At 49.3% G+C, this 22,242-nt stretch overlaps 1 protein-coding gene across 3 annotated transcripts in view; it reads left to right on the top strand.

Moving 5' to 3' along the window:
* Window positions 1-375: 375 nt before the first annotated feature.
* LOC124477309 (serine/threonine-protein kinase WNK1-like) overlaps window positions 376-22,242 on the top strand; it is a 34,027-nt gene continuing 12,160 nt past the window's right edge. The window contains exons 1-17 of one of the 3 annotated variants that reach the window (XM_047035030.1): window positions 376-543; window positions 2,173-3,345; window positions 10,936-11,108; window positions 11,191-11,411; window positions 12,852-13,009; window positions 13,769-13,857; window positions 13,996-14,215; window positions 14,328-14,429; window positions 14,904-15,452; window positions 18,063-18,164; window positions 19,050-19,126; window positions 19,224-19,389; window positions 19,941-20,057; window positions 20,132-20,245; window positions 20,400-20,454; window positions 20,537-20,677; window positions 21,108-22,242. The exon at window positions 21,108-22,242 is cut by the window's right edge and continues 478 nt beyond it. In XM_047035030.1, coding sequence (XP_046890986.1) covers window positions 2,581-3,345; window positions 10,936-11,108; window positions 11,191-11,411; window positions 12,852-13,009; window positions 13,769-13,857; window positions 13,996-14,215; window positions 14,328-14,429; window positions 14,904-15,452; window positions 18,063-18,164; window positions 19,050-19,126; window positions 19,224-19,389; window positions 19,941-20,057; window positions 20,132-20,245; window positions 20,400-20,454; window positions 20,537-20,677; window positions 21,108-22,242 — 4,184 coding nt within the window. In that variant the 5' untranslated portion in view covers window positions 376-543; window positions 2,173-2,580. Of the gene's footprint in view, window positions 544-943; window positions 1,170-2,172; window positions 3,346-10,935; window positions 11,109-11,190; window positions 11,412-12,851; window positions 13,010-13,768; window positions 13,858-13,995; window positions 14,216-14,327; window positions 14,430-14,903; window positions 15,453-18,062; window positions 18,165-19,049; window positions 19,127-19,220; window positions 19,390-19,940; window positions 20,058-20,131; window positions 20,246-20,399; window positions 20,455-20,536; window positions 20,678-21,107 lie in introns of those variants that run through there. The other 2 variants (XM_047035028.1, XM_047035029.1) reach the window with 2 other exon arrangements.

Below are 22,242 nucleotides of genomic sequence, written 5' to 3'. Positions count from 1 at the left end.
ACGATAACATTAGCAGATCTTCTTGTTAAAATTGGTAAGTGATATTCACTATACTGAGTTTGTTCCCGGACGAAGGTGATTATGAAGTCTGCAACCAGTGTCTGTCTCTATGGCCCTTAAGAGTATAGGCTCAATGACCAGAGGATGTAGTCCGGGGGTCCTTCAGCAGAGTTGGACATACTGTGCTAGACATTTCAGAAGATGTTTGTAGTATAAAACTAGGGGACGTTGTATACACTCATCGGCTAATGTGCTCTACAGAGTAATGTACAATGTGTTTGTGACAGTGCAACGATATGCTCTGCTTGCATGTCATATGCCACTTGCCATTGGTAAGTATAGATTAGAAGCGCACCCAACAGCACACCTGATGTGGTGAGGTCATTTCACCCAGACGCAGGCGCTCTGGGTAGCTAGACCAGAACATTTCGCCATCATCATTTAGGGTAAGAAATGGAATAAACTGAAAGACCACGGTTATGTCGCCGATATGAACATAGGATTGTGAGGAACTGTACCTAACCGTGGAGGGAAATTCTTAAGGTGAGGTCCTATTTTTTATGTATTTGTGTAGAATTAATCTCCAAGAAGGCACATTGGTCCAGCTACTAGTCTAGCTAGCTACAGAGTACTAGCAGTAGCAACGACGCAACACAACGTTGGCGTTAGCTACGGTAGCTGCAGTTAGCTATTTGTGCTAAAAGTAAATGTTGTTGTGAACACTCGAGCAGCTTTTCGTTTTTATTAGTCAATGACGTTTGCTACAGGATTTTAACAAACAAGGGACAACATATCTGTAGGTGAGCAATCTGTTTTTCGTCCGGGTACAGAAGGTTTCAGCTAAGAAATCTGCAATCCAGTAGGGGGAGTGCTATTTCGAAGCCTCGGTAGATAGCTAGCTACAGCCTGACGTTAACTAGCTCAGCTGCAAACGAAAAGCGTTAGCTAGATGGTGTAGCAGAAGAAGGCGGTTCTGGTATAATAGGCCTTCGTTAGCTGGCACAGAGAGAGGCCCGCCTCGCCGCCCTCCTCAGTCATAAAATAGTGCATCCATTGCTGGGGGACGTTCCAACCGGCTTCTTGGTCTAACGACGAGTCTGATTCATTCACCGGTGATGTACTGTTTTGGATGTAAAATGATGAGGCGTTCAAGTAAACCGTGAATTGGCGTAAGTAGCAATTTATGGGGAAACCAACCCGCCGTTATGGAAACGCGGAACTGTCATTCACTAGCTAGGCAGCTTGCTAGACAACTAGCCACCCCTATCGTCTTACTAGACGGTTTGGTTAAGCTAACGTTAGCTAAGCAAGCTAACAAAGAACCCCAGTTTTGTATTAGCTAGCGCTAGCAAGGTAAGTAGCAACTGAGATTGATATGCCTTCTCAATTACAATGGTTAAAGGGTGTAGTGTGGTGCATTTTTATTTCTCAAATTGAATAATGTCGGATAGTGTGCAGTTACGATTGTATTTTTATATCAAACTAGCGAGCTGGCTCACACAATCGATATCAATGCTATCATGACTCCTATGTTGCTGAATGCAATTTAGTCTGAGAATCACACGCAGTTTTGCCATTTAAATCACCGGCGAGGCCGAGATGAGAGACAGGCATTAAACAAGGTTTTAGCATTCAGAATGTCATTAGCTTGCCTATTTCTGTGACTTTTTGGATGTCTATTGAAAGAGTGTTGTTTGTAAGACAATTTGTTTTTTTGCTAACGCGTCTCACGTTTTTTGTGAAAGTTAACTCTAAATGGGTAATGTCATAATTTTGTTTCTTACGTCCCAAAAGTAATTTTATTGGGAAATTGAACCACGCTTTGCGATGGATATTTGCGTTTGAACTGCAGCCTACTGTCAGTCGAAGCTACAGGTTTATACATTATGTATCATTTCACGTTCAGTTAGCTAATCTGTACTGTAAATTCCGAAACAACTACAAGTTAAACTCTCAACCAACACCCGGCACATAATAAGTCAGTCGGCGAAACATTGAAGGTTGTTCATCCTTAAAGAGTTAGTATAGTATTCTAATGTTTATAACATGTTCTAAACGTTACTGTTACTGGGTACCTGTTTGTGTAGGTACATGTTGTTTACTGAACAACTCAAGACATGCCAGACTTGAACTATTTGACACTAATCTTATCCCTCCTTCCCCTCCTTCCAGTGACGCTGGGTCTAAGCCTCCAGAGTGAAGTGTGGTGCCCAGAGCAGCCTCCAGCTCCCTCTCTCTGTTTCCATATGCTCACAGCAGCTGTGGCCTGTGTCCTGCAGGATGGATGGGGTGGATTTAAAGGGTCTCGTGTGTGTGCATCAGCGCCCTCTGTTCTGTGACGGTGTTCTAGTCTTTTCCATCTACCAAAGAACACCTCCCGTCCTCCACCCAGTCTCTGAGCCCTGTCTGTACAGGAACTGTCTTTGAGCAATAAGCAAAGAGGAGATTCTAGGGAGCTGTTGGATTTCCCTTCCTAAGTCACCTAGATACAATTTTTTCTTACTGTATGGAGGAGGCGTGAGCTTTTTTCTTTGCATTTCACGGTTGAATCGTACCCACTCACTTGCTGTGGGTGGTGGGATGACGGAAAAGCCCAACGATAAGATGGTGAAGTTCCTGGCTCCCCCTCCGAAGAGTGGAAATGGTACCGGGTCTGACTCTCTGGTCAGCGAGCGGCTAACGACGGAGGTGAGGAGACGGCACCACACCATGGAGCGAGACCGCTGCAACCCAGAGCACCGCTTCTTACGGCGTAGCGTGATCAGTGACTCCAACGCCACTGCCCTCGACCTCCCTCTACCCAGCAAGATCCCAGTCCTGGCACCAACTGTGGCCCCCCATCAGAGGCCCCAACCCTCCACTGCTCACGTGACGAGCATCGAGCCAGGTGTAACTGTACAGTCCAGTGAGCAAAGAGGAGGAGGAGTGGTGAAGGTGGATGTGGTGTCCGTCCACCATAAAGCTGTAGTAAAACAAGAAGATATCTGTGACGGGGAGGTTGTGGTTGTCCAGTGTGCACCCCGACTGGCCTCCGAGCCACCAGGTCCAACAGCAGAACCAGGGGCCAGGGAGCAGGGGAAGGAGAGGCCAGAGGGAGAGGGGGGGGAGGAGGAAGAGGAAGAAGAAGACAAGGACTCTGCCAAGGCGCGTGCACAGGCGGAGCAGAGGGAGGCAGAGAAGAAGGTCCAGGATGACATCGAGGAGGCGGAGACCAAAGCAGTGGGGACGTCACCAGACGGACGCTTCCTGAAGTTTGACATCGAGATCGGACGCGGCTCCTTCAAAACGGTTTACAAGGGTCTGGACACCGAAACCACAGTAGAAGTAGCCTGGTGTGAACTGCAGGTGTGTATGAGCCCCGGCTTCCTTCTACAGGACTGTGTAGACAAGTCTGCACTGACATGCAGCAATTGCTCTGTCCTGTTGTCTAATTCTCCATTCAGGGTTTCCTACCAGCCCAGTAGGTCCAGGGTATGAGCAGCCCTGTGTGTTTAACACACACCCTGCTAGCTCAGTGAAAGACTCATCCCAAAGCCCTTTCAAATCACTTAAAGTTTACATCATCTTAATTCATGATTTTGCAGTTAAGACTACTTTTGGGTAGGATGAAGAAGCCTGTGGGACTGAAGGTGAAGGGTGTTGTACTACTGGCACCATCATGACACTTTAGATCTCTACCTGTCACAGCTGTGACTGGCTCACAGTCGTGGGCTGTATCTTGAGGAGTCTCAAGTCGGAACTTTGAGAGTCACCTGGTGCACCAGCTTGGGCCGTGTCGTTCCCTCTGTTGTCTGTGGTTCTTGTGAATCCTCTGTCTATGATCTCAGCCCTGTCTGTCTCCTTCCTCTGGTGCCTCATTCATTAGCCACTGTTTTGGTAGGAGTGTCCCATGCTAGTTGCCTTTCCTCTTGGAAGTTATCCAAAACGCATGCCAAACACCAGAGGCAGATGTAGTGTTGGTAGGCCTTGGCCTGATGGCCAGCAGCCACAGTGATTTCCTCCACGGTGACCCAGCCTCCCAGCAAGGGGGCCCTGGGGAGAGCTGTGGAGACTGGAGGCTCGTTTCCACAAGTGCATCGTGTTTTTCTAATGTGCTGCTCTTCCTCAAATTGTAGTTCTATATCTGTCTGTGAGCATAATGTTTTGTAACAGAGGTGTGTTACGACGCAACAATGTTTCTTGTAGTGTCATTTATATTATCTACCCTGCCCTGGCGATAAAAAGTTATCTGTCACCATTGAACCTTTTGATAAACAGACGTAGGAAATATGATCAATGAGTAACACTTGGGTGGTAATCAGTGATGCAGGGATTGATTTTTGACCCTGCTTCTCATTGGTGTGAGTGTTCAAGGCTACTGGCAGTCCTGACGTACTTCCTGCTCTGTCCTTCTGTCACTTGTCATCTCAGTTCTACTGCCAGGACCCACAGCCTAGTCAGGCAACATTCTGCACAGCATGTGATGACTAGCACACACACACATAAACACACACATGTACCCCTCCTCTCTTTTGTAACATATATTTGAGAGATTACAGGCCCAAAGCAAGCCCCTCCCCCCCACATGCTCATGCTTGGTGAACGTCTGCTCTGAATGCTTGTGTGAATGGAAAGTAGGTCAGATTTCTGACAGAGGAATTTCTAATCTCCTGTGTGAAGTGAAGTGCAGCAGGCTGTCCTGCCCCCCCCCCCCCCCCCACCACCACCACACACACACACACACACCCTTCCTCTTAACCGTCTCCTTCATATGTGATAATTCTTTTCTGTACTTTGTTTCTCTGCATTCTTCTTTCCAGCTCCTCTTCCACCCCCTCCATCCCTCCATATTGGTTCTTGGGTGTGTTTGTGTGTGTGAGAGCGAGCGAGCAAGCCGACCCCGTCTGTCTGTGGGCTGAAGCATTTGCTGGCAGAGATGTCTTTCCTCTGAATGTTTCACCTGTCAGCTTAAGAGGTAGGCCTGAGCAGCCCACCATGGCCTGCCTTCCTTCAGCAGCTCACATGCTCGTTAAAGCTGTCCCATGATCACAGCGCTAACAGAGCTTCCTCCTCACCCCGCCCGGACCAGCCCTGGGTTCGTCCTAGACCCAGGCTGATGTTGACAAGTGCTGGCTCCCTCCTTTGTGCTTCCTGCTGTGTGCTGCTGTGATGGAGCGAGTTAGCCTGCCCTCCCTGGGGCTGTGCTGCAGAGGGCTGTGCTGCAGAGGGCTGTGCTGCAGAGGGCTGTGCTGCAGAGGGCTGTGCTGCAGAGGGCTGTGCTGCAGAGGGCTGTGCTGCAGAGGGCTGTGCTGCAGAGGGCTGTGCTGCAGAGGGCTGTGCTGCAGAGGGCTGTGCTGCAGAGGGCTGTGCTGCAGAGGGCTGTGCTGCAGAGGGCTGTGCTGCAGAGGGCTGTGCTGCAGAGGGCTGTGCTGCAGACACCTCTCCAGGGTCCTGCTCCTTGTTGTTTTAGCAGAGGTGTTAACAAGGCCTTAATGCAGGGTTGAGAGGTGATAATGAGGCTGATCAGGTATTTAGGTTCCTATACCTTCATACGGAGACCTATATAGGAACCCATAGAGTCCGGTCTTGGAACGCCTGTCGTTCCAGTGAAATCCCACATGGCCTGCTTGTGTTCCTGCCTTGCTGGCTTAAGTACTGCTTATACAGTGGGTCAGGACTGAGACTTCTGAGGAAGACTGTGGCAGATGCACATGTCTATCAGCTCCCTTCCCAGATGGGCCCTGCTCACCTGGCCCAGGAACAGGAACACCACATGACTCTCATTATTCTAAGGCACGCCTCCGCAGGTATGTCGTCGGTCAGATCACTAATCTTAGATGGTTATTGATGCTTCTGCCAAAGGCCTCCGGATCTGATCTGACTGGGATGCACCGGTTGGAATGTTAGCTGGCCTGTTTGGACTTGGTGTATGGATTCCAGTCTGGGGCTAATACCATAGGTACGGCCCCACAGACAGTGCTGGGTCTTGTATGGTAGGGACAGTGTTTTGGTTATGGAGAAAGCAGCAGATCTTCAGTCTCTACCTTAACGACCTAACATGTTGATGTTCGCAGCTTCTTTACATTGAGCCGTGTAGGGTTGTTGTATCCTCCCTGCTAGTTGTCATGGTGACACCAGAGTGCCTCAGATCCTACAGCTCCACGCTCAGCAGAGCACAAGTCAGACCTGCCACTACTTGTTCCTCCACAGCTGTCAGCCTACATGATCTCCCCCCCCCCCCCCCCCCCCCCCCACTGGCCATAAGTGTAAAGTCAGATGACAGTCCAGCCCTTTGTTCACTAGAGCCTTGTGAATATCTCCAGTCTTCCTTTACCCCACAAAGCAGCCTCGCTCTTTAGCTCTGGAGCTGACATTGCAGACATGATTGAACACTAAGTAGGTCACCACCATGCAGGGAAAGAACAGAACAGGGAGGAAAAACCAGAGGAATCATTTTAGGAGCCTCCCCTCTCGCTCACCCTTAGTCAACGAAGCGCATCATCCCTCTTCCCCCCCCCCCCCTCCCCAGACTCTCCTTCTCCTCTCCAACCCTCTCGTCTTCCTCCCTCTATCCTCCTCCTCCCTCCTGCACTTTGGCAAAGTGAAATCAGAGGAGGGCTTCCAGGCATCCTTCAGAAGCCCCCATGCTGCTGCTCTCCCTGGGAGGGGCGCAGGTGGACCTCCATCCACAGACGGTGGTGGGTGCTCAACGTATCCAGCCCTTACACCAGACTCAAATCTAGACCCCCTAGTATTTTATTTTGAAAAGAGGGGGGAGGGGTGTGTTTGATAACAATCTCTATGGCAATGTCCTATTGGATAAAAAAAAAGGTTTAATTAAATCTGCTGTCTCATAAGCTGCTAAGTGGCTAAATCTAATGTGATCAAGGGAAGCATTTATGAGGCTGTTGCTTGTAGCTAGCTAGCTGTGTTAGCCTCACTCAGTCACTGTCAAGGGAAGCATTTATGAGGCTTTTGCTTCTAGATAGCTAGCTGTGTTAGCCTCCCTCAGTCACTGTCGGCAGTGCAACCATCTCAGAGCTTTACACGTCAGCAAAAGAACATTCAAGCCCCCCTCCTCCCCCTTAACAAGTTTAGCCTCTAACTCAAAACATTATATTTGGCCAATCATTGGGCCTCATTTTCGAACGCAGTTTAGAAGAATTTAAGAAGGAATTTCTTTTGAATTGGATTTAGGAAAACATTTGTCATTCATGAAAATTCTCATCTGGGATTTGTTCTGAAATTCAGGAGACTTTCCGAACTCGAAATAGCAGTCGTAAATCGGCCAGAGTTGTCTCAAATGCGATTCCTTAAAAAACCACAAGGATCAAAGGAATCGCATTTAAGAAAACTCTCCGTGTTTGAAGTCTTAATGAAGTTATGAGACATCGTTGGTGATAGCGTTCACATCAACTCTACAGACTATGGTAACCGTTTTATCATTTAACCAATGTATTCTTGATATCCAAAATTCGAATTCTTGATATCCAGAATAGCATTTTGGGTATCAAGAATTCGAATTTTGGATATAAAGAATTCAATTCTGGATATCAACTATTCGAATTCTGGATATCAACAATTCATTGATTAAATGAAAAAACGGCTTGTCATACTTACAAAAAAAGCTTAGAATTGTGTTTTTGATATCAAGTATTCGAATTTTTGATATCAAGAATTCATTGGTTAAATGATAAAACGGCTTTACATAACAAACATCCTCTGATTTTTTTTTAATAATTAGTGCTTATTGTGCACACTGTTAGATCCAGTGGAGAACCATTCCACTGCTCATCTTACTGGTATGATGATGCACCGGTTGCTTTTCCCTTGGACATAACTTGCGTTCCTGTTGGTTTCCTAATAGTGTCGATTCTGACTGCACACGTCACTGCTGTTGCGTGCCTTTATAAGGAGCTGTCGGGGCGTGTATGTATGCTAATTCAGGAGCACGAGGACGCGCTTTCAACTCAAGACAACTCTTCCCGGGGTTCACTGCTCAGAAAACTTCTGCTGCGTAGGAACACATTTTCAAGCGTTCATCAATTTGGCGGATGTCTTTTTCTTACGTCGTTTTTCCGAAGCCCGTAAGAAAAATTTCAGCAGAAACTTAAGAAAATGTTTGAGAATGAGGCCCATTGTCTTATCTTAATCCAGTCAACTTTAGTCCTGTGTAATCATTCATTGGTCATCGTCACATGTTCACATCACATAAAGGAGCTCCAGCTGTATGTGCCCTAAACCCTGCCCCCCCCCCCCCCCCCCGTACTGTGATTGTACCTTTCAACGCAAGGCGCCATAAAGAAAACATCTTCCCCTCTTGAAAAGGCTGTGGTGTAAAAGGGGCTAGTGTTACCCACACAGCAGGGACTTGACATAGCCAGCCTTCCTCTCTGTTCCTCTATTTATAGACTTCCTGGGTTATTTCTGAGAGCTTTGCCTGGCAGCAGCAGCAGTGTGTTCCTCCAGGCTTGGCTCTGAAGGTGATGATCCTCCTGCCTCATGCCCCGGCTGGGGGGCAGCCAGGCCAAATAGCACCCCCCCCCCCCCCCCCCCCCCCCCCCTTGTTCAAGAGGCACGACCTAAACTCAGATGGCAGCCATGTTTGATCCAACCTGGTGGCTGTGTGTGGAGTGGTGTAATGAAAGGCCAGGGTGTTGTTGGGTCAAGGCTCAGACTGGCTACTGTTGCTCCTGAGACCTGACTGGGTCTTAACTTGGATAGCTCCAGGTGAATGTCCACCTCACCTGTAATAAAAGGAGCCTGTTGCTATAGGGATATGGTTGACCAGGGTTGCGGTGGTACAGTCCTACAGCCATATAGGAAGCAGCTCAGGGGGGTAGTAGGAGGAGCCAGTGGCGACCCAGCTGTTTATTGAGCTGACCCATGCCAAGCCTCCCAGAGTGGCTGCAAGGTGATGGCAGTCATGTAGCGTTCCTTTCCTCCATGACAAGGAAACACTGATGTCAACTAAAGGGAATGTGGTTTATTTTGTCAGTGATTGAGGAACAATGTATGACTGAAGGAGATTAAGGGCAGATTGAAAGGAAGTTTTTGGAAGCTGTATTTATGGGGCCTTTACCATGACCCCGTTCCCTGGTGTTGACAGGCATCATTTCAGTGTTTACAGTTGTCCTTGGGCAAAGACTGGGCTAGGGCTATTTCTGCTCTGGGTTTGTGGATTGGCTCAGCTCCCAGGGGAAGCTGTGGAGGCCACACCCACCTTGCTGTCCTCCAAGGTGGTACCAAACATGGTCCAGGATGTGAGTCAGGTTCTGGATTTGGGATCTTCATAGAAGAGTCACCTACTGCATCTCAGGGCTCAGTGATTCACTGGACTAGCCTACTGTTTATCAGTCTAGTGATCAATCTAGCGAGCCTACTGTTTGTCAGTCTAGTGATTCATCTAGCGAGCCTACTGTTAGTCAGTCTAGTGATTCATCTAGCGAGCTTACAGTTCTTAAGATGGTGAGGATACATGGACTCGCTTTTATTTACTTTTGTGGGAGGAATGAGTCCTCCTGTCTGCTCTGTCTTCTGTATTTACACTTTGAAATAGTATTTGTTTGTGTGAGAGTTTGAGACTTTAGAGATAAGCCCAGGGCTTGTAGTGACTTGGCTGTAGAATTCTGCTGGGGGGCTGTTAGTTTGACTGTTACCACATGTTCCACTGAATGAGGATGAGGAAGGAAAACCAGCTGCCTGCTGGGAAACTAGGGCAGTTGGTCAAAGGACATCCAACCTCCAAACCACTCTGCCTCCCCCCAGCATCCTCCAGCATGCCTCCACACCCCTGCCTTAATCTCTGTTTAAACTATGCCTAGGGCCAGTTACTGTTTGTTCTGTGGATTGCGTTGAAGCACCACACAGTCCACATTGACACACAGTAGTGACTGTGTCAGAGGAGGAGAACAGCAGAACCCCTGCTGCTCTGGGTGCTGCTCTGCTGCTCTGAGTTCTGCTCTGGGTGCTGCTCTGCTGCTCTGCTGCTCTGCTGCTCTGGGTGCTGCTCTGGGTGCTGCTCTGCTGCTCTTCTGCTCTGGGTGCTGCTCTGCTGCTCTTCTGCTCTGGGTGCTGCTCTGCTGCGGGTGCTGCTCTGCTGCGGGTGCTGCTCTACTCTAGGTGCTTCTGCTCTGGGTGCTGCCCTGCTGCTCTGCTGTGGGTGCTGCTCTACTCTGGGTGCTGCCCTAATCTGGGTGCTGCTCTGCTGTATTGTTGAGGGATGGTATTCAGTGGAAAGTTTCTTTTTTCTCTCTTCTACACAATAGGAAGGGTTCCCTGGACAACCAGGCTTGTTGCCAGGTTTGTGGTGGGGTTATTCTGGGCTGCTAAAGTTTCCAGTCTGGACTGGGTGGACTGTGTGCAGTTGACCCTGGTCCAGACATTGAGGTCTCATCAGCAAGGTGCTGCAGCAGAGCTACAGGAGCCAGAGGCCTGACCAGTCTCAACACAGTGGTTTAGGAGCACGTGGTTTGATGAACTTCTACTAATCTTTTTCAAGGAATCCCTTGATGAGGGACTTGTTGATTGGCTGGACATGTGTTAAGATGATGGTCACAGGGCTTTGTAGACAGTAGGTGTATAATGTAGTTATTGGTGTTGAACAATCTCAACTTTCTTGTGCAATCTCTTTCTGTCTTTCCCTCTCAAACTGTTCTCTTTTCTCCATTTGGTGGGAAAGTAGGCCAGATGTGCACACATTCCATTTCACGTCCTTTTGCCAGAGAATACAGGGCCACAGCCCAGAATGATGTGTGTTTGTCTCTGAACACGCTGAGCTGTCCCAGTGATATGTGGGTGTGATCTTTATGAATCATTCTGGTGAAATCCATCTTGCTAGTGAAGAGAATTGTGTAGTCTAAAAGTGTGGTAACCAAACCTGTTGAAAGGCCTGCTATGCTGGCTGGTGTGTGCTGTTGTCATGACCTCTGGGTGAACGTCTGGCTCTCTCCACAGGACCGCAAGCTGTCCAAGTCGGAGCGTCAGCGCTTCAAGGAGGAGGCGGGGATGCTGAAGGGGCTGCAGCACCCCAACATCGTGCGCTTCTACGACTCCTGGGAGGTCCCCTCAAAAGGCAGGAAGTGCATCGTCCTGGTGACAGAGCTCATGACCTCCGGTACCCTCAAAACGTGAGTTCACAAGCAGACACACACACACACACACACATGAGAGCTGCTTGACCCACACTCCCTTCGGCGTGCTCCTTGGTAGGTACCTGAAGCGCTTCAAGGTGATGAAGATCAAGGTGCTGAGGAGCTGGTGTCGTCAGATCCTAAAGGGCCTCCACTTCCTGCACACTCGGGCCCCGCCCATCATCCACCGCGACCTGAAGTGCGACAACATCTTCATCACTGGGCCAACCGGCTCCGTCAAGATCGGAGACCTGGGATTGGCCACGCTCAAGAGGGCCTCCTTTGCCAAGAGTGTTATAGGTACGATCCAGACCCCGCCCCTTGATAGTCCTCTGAGTGTCATGGGGAAACGTTCTGTTCAAAGTTCTGAAACTGTGTCTGTGTTTAAGGTTCTGGTCGATTTGGTCTTTTTTTTCTTTTTTTTTTTCATTATCCTTTTTGACAGTGTGGTTCGAAAACAGACCACAATGTTTCCGATCGCTCTCAAACCACAGCTCAAACAGAAGACCCGATTGGTTTGGTTACTCAGTGACATCATCAGTTGTTTTCACTGTTTCACCTCAAAGGGGGACAAAAAAACATCATTTATTTCAGGCACTAAACAGTAAGTAGCGCCTTAACCTCTGTCTCATTGTGAAGTCTGAATCTGTGTGTCATGCCTTCCCTGCAGGCTAGTTTGGCCAGGGGCCCAAGGTATGGCCCCCTAGTTCCTTCTTTAGACTGCTCTTTGTCCTGTGGTTGGGAAATCTGTGGTCTGTTTGCCCGTGATGCCAATAACATTGCCTCTCTCTCTTTTTGAAGGGTCTTCCTCAGCAGGGTTCTGTCACTGTGTATGTCTCTGACACTATTTCAGGAAATACTATATATTTTTCTTTCTTGCCCCAGGAAGTACCCCCCTCCTCTCCTTTCCCCCTCCATGTTATCAGCCTGGTTGTTGTTTGTTCTCCCCACTCTCGGGTGTGATGTGTTAGACTGTAGGCTCTTGCCACAGCTGTGCCCCATTCTGCTGTAAAGGAATGGGTAGGGTACTGCTGGTGAGTAAGTATGCACTTGAATGGGCCTGGTAAGTGCGCAAGTGTGCCGTGACACACACCTCCATTCACAAGAAGAAAAAATACAATTCATTCAAATAACCTGCTGAGTTTTTCTGTGTAAGACCTGAACTGGAGTAGTTTGATGAAGCTGATGTACAGATACTCTTCAGTAACTAGCTATGGGATGTGCTAGTCTTGGTTAGGGTAAGGGGATCAGGTAAGTCACACTTCACAAAGGTAAGTTGGTTGATTGAGTGCTTGTTTTGCAAGGTAAAGTCTTGAGTTAGTTAGGGTTAAGGTTAGTTCCATAGCTGGTTTGCATTCTGCTGTTCATTGGCATTTACCTGAGTAAGTCCTGTACTACAGCTTCCTCTGCAGAGCCCTCCCCAAACCAGACGGTCTTATACAGAGGGACTGCTGCCTCTTTCACCACAGTTTAACTGAGCCCAGCTTCCCCCCTCTTTTTTGTTTTCTCTTTGCTCTCCTCCCCCCTCTCTCTCTCTCTCTCTCTCTGTCTCTCTCTCTGTCTCTCTCTCTCTTCCTACTCTCCTCGCAGGTTCAACTCCTCTGGACAGGACAGCTGGACCGGGCCCTTCCTCCTCTGCCCCCTGGGGCTGAGAGGGGCGGAGGGTTGTTTGGGGTGTGAGAGAGAGGCCCACGCCCTCAGACAGAGAGCCAGAGTTCTGAATGGTTGTTTTGATTTAAGGTACCCCTGAGTTCATGGCCCCTGAGATGTATGAGGAGAAGTACGACGAGTCTGTGGATGTGTATGCCTTTGGGATGTGCATGCTGGAGATGGCCACCTCAGAGTACCCGTACTCCGAGTGCCAGAATGCTGCCCAGATCTACCGCAGAGTTACCAGCGTAAGTCTTCTGACTCCATCTCCCTGCTCCCCACCCACCCCACCCATCACTGCACAATTACAAATGTGGACGGTCGGGTATAGACTCACTGTCCTGTAGAATCACTTTGTAAATGAACTCTTGCAGCCTTCCCAGCTGTTTACTCCATGATTGTGCTGTTCAGGCTGTATGTCTGCAGCTCTGGGGAGAAGCTAGTTCATACAGCTCATGAGCCTTGGCTTGGATCCACAAACTGCCCAACACCACTGAACTTCCTATCTCTTAGGCGCACACACAGCCGGTCACCCCATCCACACTGCCAGGTTAAGAGGGCATCTGTTTCAGGGGCCTAAGAAGCAGTGTACATGTTTAGTTTATGATTAACCCTGCTGGGAAAACATACACCACAGGCTTAGTGTTCTAGTAGCTATAGAGGACACAGGACGTTCCCTCTGCTAAACATTAAGCCCAATAGATTAGCAACCTGACCACAGTACACAGACATACATGCACAGAACAGCATGTCTGTATGCCACAGGCCCATGCAGAGAACCTTCAATATAGAGAACCTTCATGACTCAATCTTCAATGAAATGTTAGACATTCTAACTAGGATTCAGAGATGACCCAGCCACAGCCAGGCTGAGGGTGGAGATGACCCAGCCACAGCCAGGCTGAGGGTGGAGATGACCCAGCCACAGCCAGGCTGAGGGTGGAGATGACCCAGCCACAGCCGGGTGTGGAGCTGCTGTCTGACTCAGCTCTCTGTGTTTCCTGTAGGGGGTGAAGCCAGGCAGCTTTGACAAGGTGGCCATCCCAGAGGTGAAGGAGATCATCGAAGGATGTATTCGGCAGAACAAGGATGAGAGGTCAGCCACCCAAGACTAACACTGACCTGTACTGACCTCCTGGAGAGCATCTTGAGTCCTCTCATCAGAAACTTGACCTACCTTCTCTCTCCTCGGTGTGCCCCCCTACCCCGACCCCCCTCTGTGCTGCTCTTCAAGGTATTCCATCAAGGACCTGCTGAACCACGCATTCTTCCAGGAGGAGACAGGCGTGCGGGTGGAGCTGGCTGAGGAGGACGACGGAGAGATGGAGGCCATCAAGCTGTGGCTGAGGATTGAGGACGTGAAGAAGCTCAAGGGGAAGTACAAGGATAACGAGGCCATCGAGTTCTCCTTTGACCTCGGGAAAGACATCCCTGAAGATGTGGCGCAGGAAATGGTGGGTGAAGTCTCTTGCAGGGCTTCACACAAACGTCTGTAGGCATCGAATCAGTCAACTGGCAGGTGGGGTTATGGCGTAGTCTTACGTGGGTGTGTTTTCTGTGCTGCAGGTGGAGTCAGGCTATGTGTGCGAGGGAGACCACAAGACCATGGCCAAGGCCATTAAAGACAGGGTGTCCCTGATCAGCCGGAAGAGAGAGCAGAGACTGCAGGTCAGTACCATGCCAACGACTTTGCACTGTATATAGAGGTCTCTCTGAGTGTGTGTGTGTAATATATATATATTAGTGCTGTCAGTTAAACGCGTTGTTAACGGCGTACATTTTTTGTTATCGTGACTAACGCTCTTTTTGGCCTTGCAAACTTTTTTTTACATTTTCACATGCTGTTGCAATAACTACTGACGTTAAAAAAACTACAATACCACACCGGATCTAGCTAGACCGGAAACAAAACAGGCGCGCCCCACACACTTGTTTGGGCTTGCGAGCTGGCTAAAGAGTAGTAGCAGAGCCTGTTAACGGATATTAGACATTCTCTGGTAGTAGGCTAACGTTACGTTTTTACTGGATGAAAGATGCCATATGGTTCCATTGACAAGACCAAAGGGATCTGTGTGTTTATACATACATATATATATATATTTATTTATTTTGAGGGTACTAATAGTTTGAATGGACTGTCAGGTCCGGCAGGAGCAGGAGAAGAGGAGGCTGGAGGAGGAGCAGCAGTGTCCAGTCCCCCCCCAGCAGCAGGCCAGCACAGAGCCCCCCCAGCCAGCAGCCCCAGCTCCCCAGCAGCCTGCCTCCTACCTCCTCCCCCAGCCTGCAGCCCAGCCTACCCTACAAACGACCACCTACATGCCTACTGTACCAGGTCCAGGGCTCCCCTACCCCCCCCTGTCCTCCAGCCAGGCCCTGGCCCCAGCCTCGGGCCCCACGGTTGTTCCAGTCCAGCCAGGGCTGCAGGCTGAGTTGAAGGAGCTGGATGTGGAGCAGCAGCACCAGGCCGACAAAACTCAGGCCGACAGAACCCAGGCCATCTCCGTGCTCCCAGAAGCTAAGGCCCCCCAGCCTGCTGTGTCATACACCTCCCTGCCCAATCAGCAACCTCAGATTCAGCCACAGGTCTCCTACCCTTCGAGCCAGACTGACCAATCAACGCAACAGGTCGTGCCCAGCCCTGCTCCACCTGTGGCTCCAAGCACCCAGTCGACCCCTGGAACCCCCCAGCAGGTAAACTCTCATGCACACACTTTCACTCGCCTCCGCTCTCTCTGTTACTTCTCACCTTTCCCTTTCATCGTGTGCTGTATTTTACTTGAATGTATCAGTTTTGGACACATTTGCGCAGAGAATTATGAAGTTAACCTTTCGCGAACTCCGGATTGATTCACCTGGCGATTCTCGGAAAACGCTGTTCGTCCCGCGCAATGATTGAGCCTGCACGGAGACGGGGGGCTATTATGGAAGCAAATCGTGACATTATGTTTTGAATTTTAAAAGGCATTGAATACCGTATTTTTCAGAAATAAAGCGGCGATTTGTTAGCCTGGCTCTGCCCTCCTACGTACTTCCTCTCAATTTGGATTTTCCTTCTATACTAGGTCTGGGAGTTAGACTTTGAAGTCGGTTTTCAGAAACACTTTTTGTAGGTCCAATCAGCGAACAGAGGGAGTGGCTGAGAACGATGACGTTAATGTCGTGCACTATTTTGAGTAGTTCAGTAATGGCGGCAGAGAAAGATGCAAGCTAAGCTATTCTGCTGTTGTGGCAACGCTGCCGAATATCCATAAGTTAAAGCCGGAGCAAGAACATTCCTTGCTGAGTTTGTTGGTGGCCATGATGTTGTGGCCCTCCTCCCCACGGGGTCCGGGAAAAGTTATATTTTCCAGCTACGGCAGCTATCTCCGTTACAGTAGTGGTGAAGGAGTTAGCTAAGGCGAACGCTTGCGATTGGTTATGGCAAATCAGAGTGGCTCTGGGCAGATCCAATAGTTTTAAACTTCAACAGAGGACCCGCCTTCAAGGAAGTTAACGTTTGTCAATGGAGCGATCCCAGACCCTCTGTACAAATGAAATGTACGAGGGTTTGGTTAGGACCAGGCTAACGGTTTGTACCCCGGTTTTACATTTTTCTTGTGGTGGTGCAGTTTATATTTCGAAGCGGATTATAGCCCGGTTTTAGAACAAAACAACAGTAGAAACACCTCTTTTGTGAATGCTATTTAACCCTTTAAGGAGTAGTGTCGCACATGTGATTGTTCGAATGCGGGTCTCGCTTCGTAACGTCGCATATATGCGATTTCGAACAAGTATGGCTTCAAAATGTACTAATGAGAAGGCTAACAAGGAACATTACATTTACATTTATTCATTTAGCAGACGCTTTTATCCAAAGCGACTTCCAAGCGAGAGCTTTACAAAGTGCATAGGTCACTGATAATAACAACAAGATAGCCCCAAAGCATTGCAGGTTGCCAAAAAAAAGTACACATTGTGAACAACCAAAAATAAGTGCTAAAGGGAAGAAACCATAAGAGCATGTAGTTAAGCAAATGACAATACACAACATGAATCTCTAAGTGCAAGTGTACCTGTAGGAAAGCAATAAAAATAGGATTAAATATAATACAACAGTTTAAATCAGCTACCACTAACCAACAAGAGCAACAGTCTAAGCAAGAGTCAAGTAACACTAGCATGGTAGTAGCATTGCTACGAGTATTATGCTAGCTAACTTAGCCCAGAAGCTAACTAAAGCTAGCTAGCTACCGTTTCGGAAAAATAACAACACTTTGGGGACCGTCGGAAATATTTAGAACTCAAGCGTCTAAAGGTAAATATTAGTTAATTCCCGGGCAATAGAAAACATACATTACACACTTACTTTCGTTTTAAAAGTTTGTTACACAACTGCATGCTGTAAGATTGCCTGTACTCATGCATTGCTTGGTATCATTATTCCCGTATCAAGTGCGGCATATATTCCAGTGCGGTTTATACTCAGATTTACAAACACCAAGCTCCCATTCTGGTGAGGTGTGGTTTATAGAAAATGCGGCTTATTTTCTGAAAAATACGGTACTTGATGTAGAAATTTAAACATCACCAAATTGGTTGGTTGTGAATTCCCCTCTTTGAAATAAATTCATAATTCAATTTTAATGTAAAAAAACCCCCAAAACAATCAGATTCAAACCCTTGGGAAAGGTTACTCAAACTCTGAACTGTAAAATTCAGATCCCAAAAAAATCTATAAAAATAATTTCAATAAAAATGTATTTAAGTTTCAGAAATTCAAATGGAACACAGTTCTGCCTGCTCAAATTCGAATGGTGAAATTCAGGTCCCCCAAATTTGATCCCAAAAATGTCAGATTGCACATCCGGGATCCCAAGATATTTCTTGCCTCAGGCCGGACCTCTCCTCAGACCCCAGGCTGTGATTGGATGACTGATCTGCATGATGACTGCCTGCAGCTACACCTGGATGAGGGGCATGAGGAGAGAGGTCTGCAGTTGGAACCTTCTCAGAGAAGTGAGATGGTGCCTAGGATGGCAATATCCTTGGTATCCTGAATATTGCAATCTGAATTTTTTCAGTTCAAATTTTAGGGATCTGGATTTCACCTTTTGAATTTGAGCAGCCTGAATTTTGTTCTATTTGAATTTCTGTAGCCTGATTTTTTTTTGGGGGGGGGGGGGGGGGGGGGGGGGGGGTGATTTTTTGGGGGATCTGAATTGTACTTTTCACATTTGAGCAACCAGAATTTCCAAACATTGAATATTTGGAAATTTATATATTTTTTTGCAGTCAACATCTCCTCTCTCTCCTTCCTCCCAGCCGGTGGCGCCTTCCTCCCAGCAGGTGCCCGCTCCCCCGCCTCATCAGTCGGAGGGCAGCCCCACTTCCACACCTCTGCAGCCTGGTGCTCAGCATCTCCAGGTGAGGACACATGCTATACTAACGCACACATGCTATACTAACGCACACATGCTATACTAACGCACACATGCTATACTAACGCACACATGCTATACTAACGCACACATGCTATACTAACGCACACATGCTATACTAACGCACACATGCTATACTAACGCACACATGCTATACTAACGCACACATGCTTTGAAGGCAGACAGGTCCACAATCTAGTTTTGCATTCCACAGCCACATCTTCCTTTGTGGTGCTAAGATCTATACTTGCTGTGTCCTGCTTATGCTTTTCAAAACACATTTTGTTGATCTTAACTTCTTTGGCGCCCCTCCTCCGCCCCTCCTGCATGACTGTCAGTCTTGGCCCTGTGAACCCAGCCCTCCTATCATGTCTCCTCCAATCAGCGTAGAGAAGCTGTGCTTCCTGTATCATGCCTCCCACCTGGCCATGTCGCAGGTACTCACAGTAGGCAGTAGGGCTGAGGTGCGATCGGCACACTTACTACCATCTGTTACTGTGTTCTAAGCCCCTGGAAGTGACTGTTACTGTGTTCTAGGCCCCTGGAAGTGACTGTTACTGTGTTCCAGTATATATCATTTTTACCAAACAATACAAAATGTTCCTTATATACAAAAACCCTTTCAGGCTGTCAGTAGGCTACACTCCAAACTTCTGCACAGGTGGAATAATGTAATCGTTTAAGGCAATCGTGTGTCCAGTTAGGAGCTGTGACTTGCTGACTTGTATAAGGGGGGGATTTTGAAAATTCAAAAAGTATGAATGAGTATTTGAAAATGAAATGGTTTTGATATGCCCATCCCTAGACTATGCAACTGTGTTTTAGGCGACTGTATTTTAGGCTCCTGTATTTGACTCCTTGACTGTTCTAGGCCCCGAGTACTGCCCAGACTACATTGGTGGACCAGCCAGCAGGACCGACAGCTCTGGTGTCTCCATGTCTGGAGAGGTAAGTGGTAGTCCTGTACATCATGTGAACCGTGCTCCAGTGCTGCTTCTGAGTGTGACTGGTGCAGCAGGGTGATGTCTGCTCTGTGTCTCAGCAGCCTGGCTGACGCAGCGGGGGCGGCGGCGTCCTGTGTGAGTGACTGCAGCGAGGAGCTGCTGGGGGGCAGGCATGAGGGACGCTCCCTCAAGAGACATCAGCGCCGCTCGGTCCGCAGCCGCTCCCGCCACGAGAAGATCACCAAGGCCAAGCTCAACGTGCTCAACGTAGGCTCCTCCTCCAGCTTTCACATGTTTTGGTAGCGGGGGGAAGTGATGGACATTTTTACTGCACACTAGTCACTTATACACTGTCACTTTCAGCTACTGGTTGCTCTTTCAGCAACATTGCACTACTGTACCTCGCCACCAAGCTCCTGTTTGGTCACTGACATAGTCATTGATCTGCAAATTTGCACTACTGCACTGTACTCCACTTAGGTTAGATTAGGTTATAGGGTTGTAACAGTTGTTTTTTTTTTTTTTTTTTTTTTTTGTATTAGGGTTAGTATAGCGTACTATTTATTGTTATCTGTAATTTAGGAAGTTTTAGGGTTAGTATAGTCGTTTATTTATTGCTATCTGTATATTTAGGAAGTTCACTTATCTAAGCTCAGCATTGATGTAAATTTGTTCTGTGTACTTATATGTTATGTTATGCCAGGTGCTTGCGTTGTCTTGTCTTAAGAATTTCAGTGCCCAGTCTAACCTTGTGTTGCTCTGTGCACCTGACAAATAAAAGACTTGAACTTGATGTAATGTGGGCTCTCTCCCTCCAGATCTCCAGCATGGGGGACCGGGTGGCAGAGTGTCAGCTTGAGACACACAACAGGAAGATGGTGACCTTCAAGTTTGACCTGGATGGAGACAACCCAGAGGAGATAACACAGATCATGGTAACAGACCGCTCGCTCTGCTCTTAGCCTGTGTGTGTGCACAGCCTCTGACCCCCCCCCCCTCCCCCCTCCAGGTGCAGAGTGAGTTCATCCTGGAGAGTGAGCGCGAGTCGTTCATCGAGCAGGTCCGTGAGGTCATAGAGATGGCTGACAACAAAGGAGAGGGCATGAAGGAGGGCTACACCCAGGTACACACACACACACGCAGAGAGGGCTAAACCCCCGGTAAACACACACACACAGAGAGAGAGAGGGAGGGCTACACCCAGGTACACATGCACACATATATACACACACACACCAGTCAGACTGCCTGACTCTAACCTGGTCCTTGTCCTCTAGTTGGTGAGTGATTTACAGCATCTGCAGCCTGAGATGTCCAGTCCTCTACTAGCAGGTAAAACACGTCACACACACACACACACACACACACCACAATATCCAGCGCTCCCCTACAGTATTGTCCTCCCCTCCCTCAGGAGCGCCCCCCAGTCTGGCAGCCCAGGTGGTCCACTCCGCGGGTCGCAGGTTCATCGTCAGCCCCGTGCCTGAGTCTCGGCTCAGGGAGCAGTTCTTTGGCCCCCCCTCCGCTAACAGCTCCTTCAGTGACGAGCCTCCAGGTGAGAGCCCCCCCCCCCCCCCCCCCCCCCCTAACATCCCCTCCAGGTGAGAGCCCCCCCCCCCCCTAACATCCCCTCCAGGTGAGAGCCTCCCCCCCCCCCCCCCCCCTAACATCCCCTCCAGGTGAGAGCCCCCCCCCCCCCCCTAACATCCCCTCCAGGTGAGAGCCTAGTGCAGTCTTAGTGGAGCTTTCTGCTCTTCTGGGAAGTTTGACCATATTCCAAATATCAGCCAGTAAAGTAAGGGGATGTCACAACCAGAGACCAACCATACTTTTACTGTACTTGGAATATTACATTAAATAGGCTAAACTAAGTGCATTGAGTGCCAGTTTTGTTTGTGTAGTGAATGTTGTCAACACCAGTATGCTTTTCAGCTAACTTGCACTCCAGATGATGATGTGTGTGACTCCTCTCCTTCCTCCCGCAGGTCTGGGATTGTCCCTGTCTGCCCCCTCTGCCTGCCTCCAGCATGCCTTCAGTCAAATGAAGCAGAATCATGGAGAGAGACGATCCACCCTGGGACACCCGTCTCTGGCCGACCCCACCACAGACCTCTCCTCCTTGGGATCCCCGGGCCCAGCCTCCCCTCCCTCTGGCCTGGCTCCTCCAGAGGCTACGGCCTCTTCATCCATCCTACCTGCAGTGTCTGTCAGCTCCTCCTCCTCGGAGGAGGCATCTCTTCTCCCCTCCACACAGCCAGAGGCTGCAGTTAGAGTGCCCCCCACGCCCCTTCCTAGCCCGACCCCTCCTCATCCAACCCTGCCTCCCCAGCCCTCCTACCAGCCCGCCCCCTCCCAACCTGCCTCCCTTGCTCCCTACCCCCCTGCAGGTGTCTCTGAGCCCCCCCAAGTCTGCTCCGCTCAAGAGCCACACAACACTGCCTGCCCCGCCCCCTCTTCCTCTGGAGCTCCTAACAGCACAGCTGCCAAGACCCCTGTAGACCAGCGGCCAGTTATCGTCTCTGTTATATCCTCTCAATCCAACACTGCTCCCGTGGCTGTAGTACAGCCCGCCACCTCCCAGACCCAGCCTATCCCTGTGTCTCTTCCTTCAACACAGCCCGCCCCCTCCCAGACCCAGCCTATCCCTGTGTCTCTTCCTTCAACACAGCCCGCCCCCTCCCAGACCCAGCCTATCCCTGTGTCTCTTCCTTCAACACAGCCCTCCCAGACCCAGCCTATCCCTGTGTCTCTTCCTTCAACACAGCCCGCCCCCTCCCAGACCCAGCCTATCCCTGTGTCTCTTCCTTCAACACAGCCCGCCCCCTCCCAGACCCAGCCTATCCCTGTGTCTCTTCCTTCAACACAGCCCGCCCCCTCCCAGACCCAGCCTATCCCTGTGTCTCTTCCTTCAACACAGCCCGCCCCCTCCCAGACTCAGCCTATCCCTGTGTTTCTTCCTTCAACACAGCCCGCCCCCTCCCAGACTCAGCCTATCACTGTTTCCGTCCCTTCAATTCAGCCCTCCCAGATCTCTGTCCCAGTTGTACAGCCCAACCCTTCTCAGACCCAGGCTTCTCCTGCTTCCGTCCCTGTAACACAGCCCGCCCCCTCTCTGACTCA

This window comes from Hypomesus transpacificus, chromosome 14 (genome assembly GCF_021917145.1).
Source record: "Hypomesus transpacificus isolate Combined female chromosome 14, fHypTra1, whole genome shotgun sequence".
Lineage (NCBI taxonomy): Eukaryota > Metazoa > Chordata > Actinopteri > Osmeriformes > Osmeridae > Hypomesus > Hypomesus transpacificus.
The sequence above is the reverse complement of the archived record's forward strand: the minus strand, read 5'-3'. Positions and strand labels throughout refer to the sequence as shown.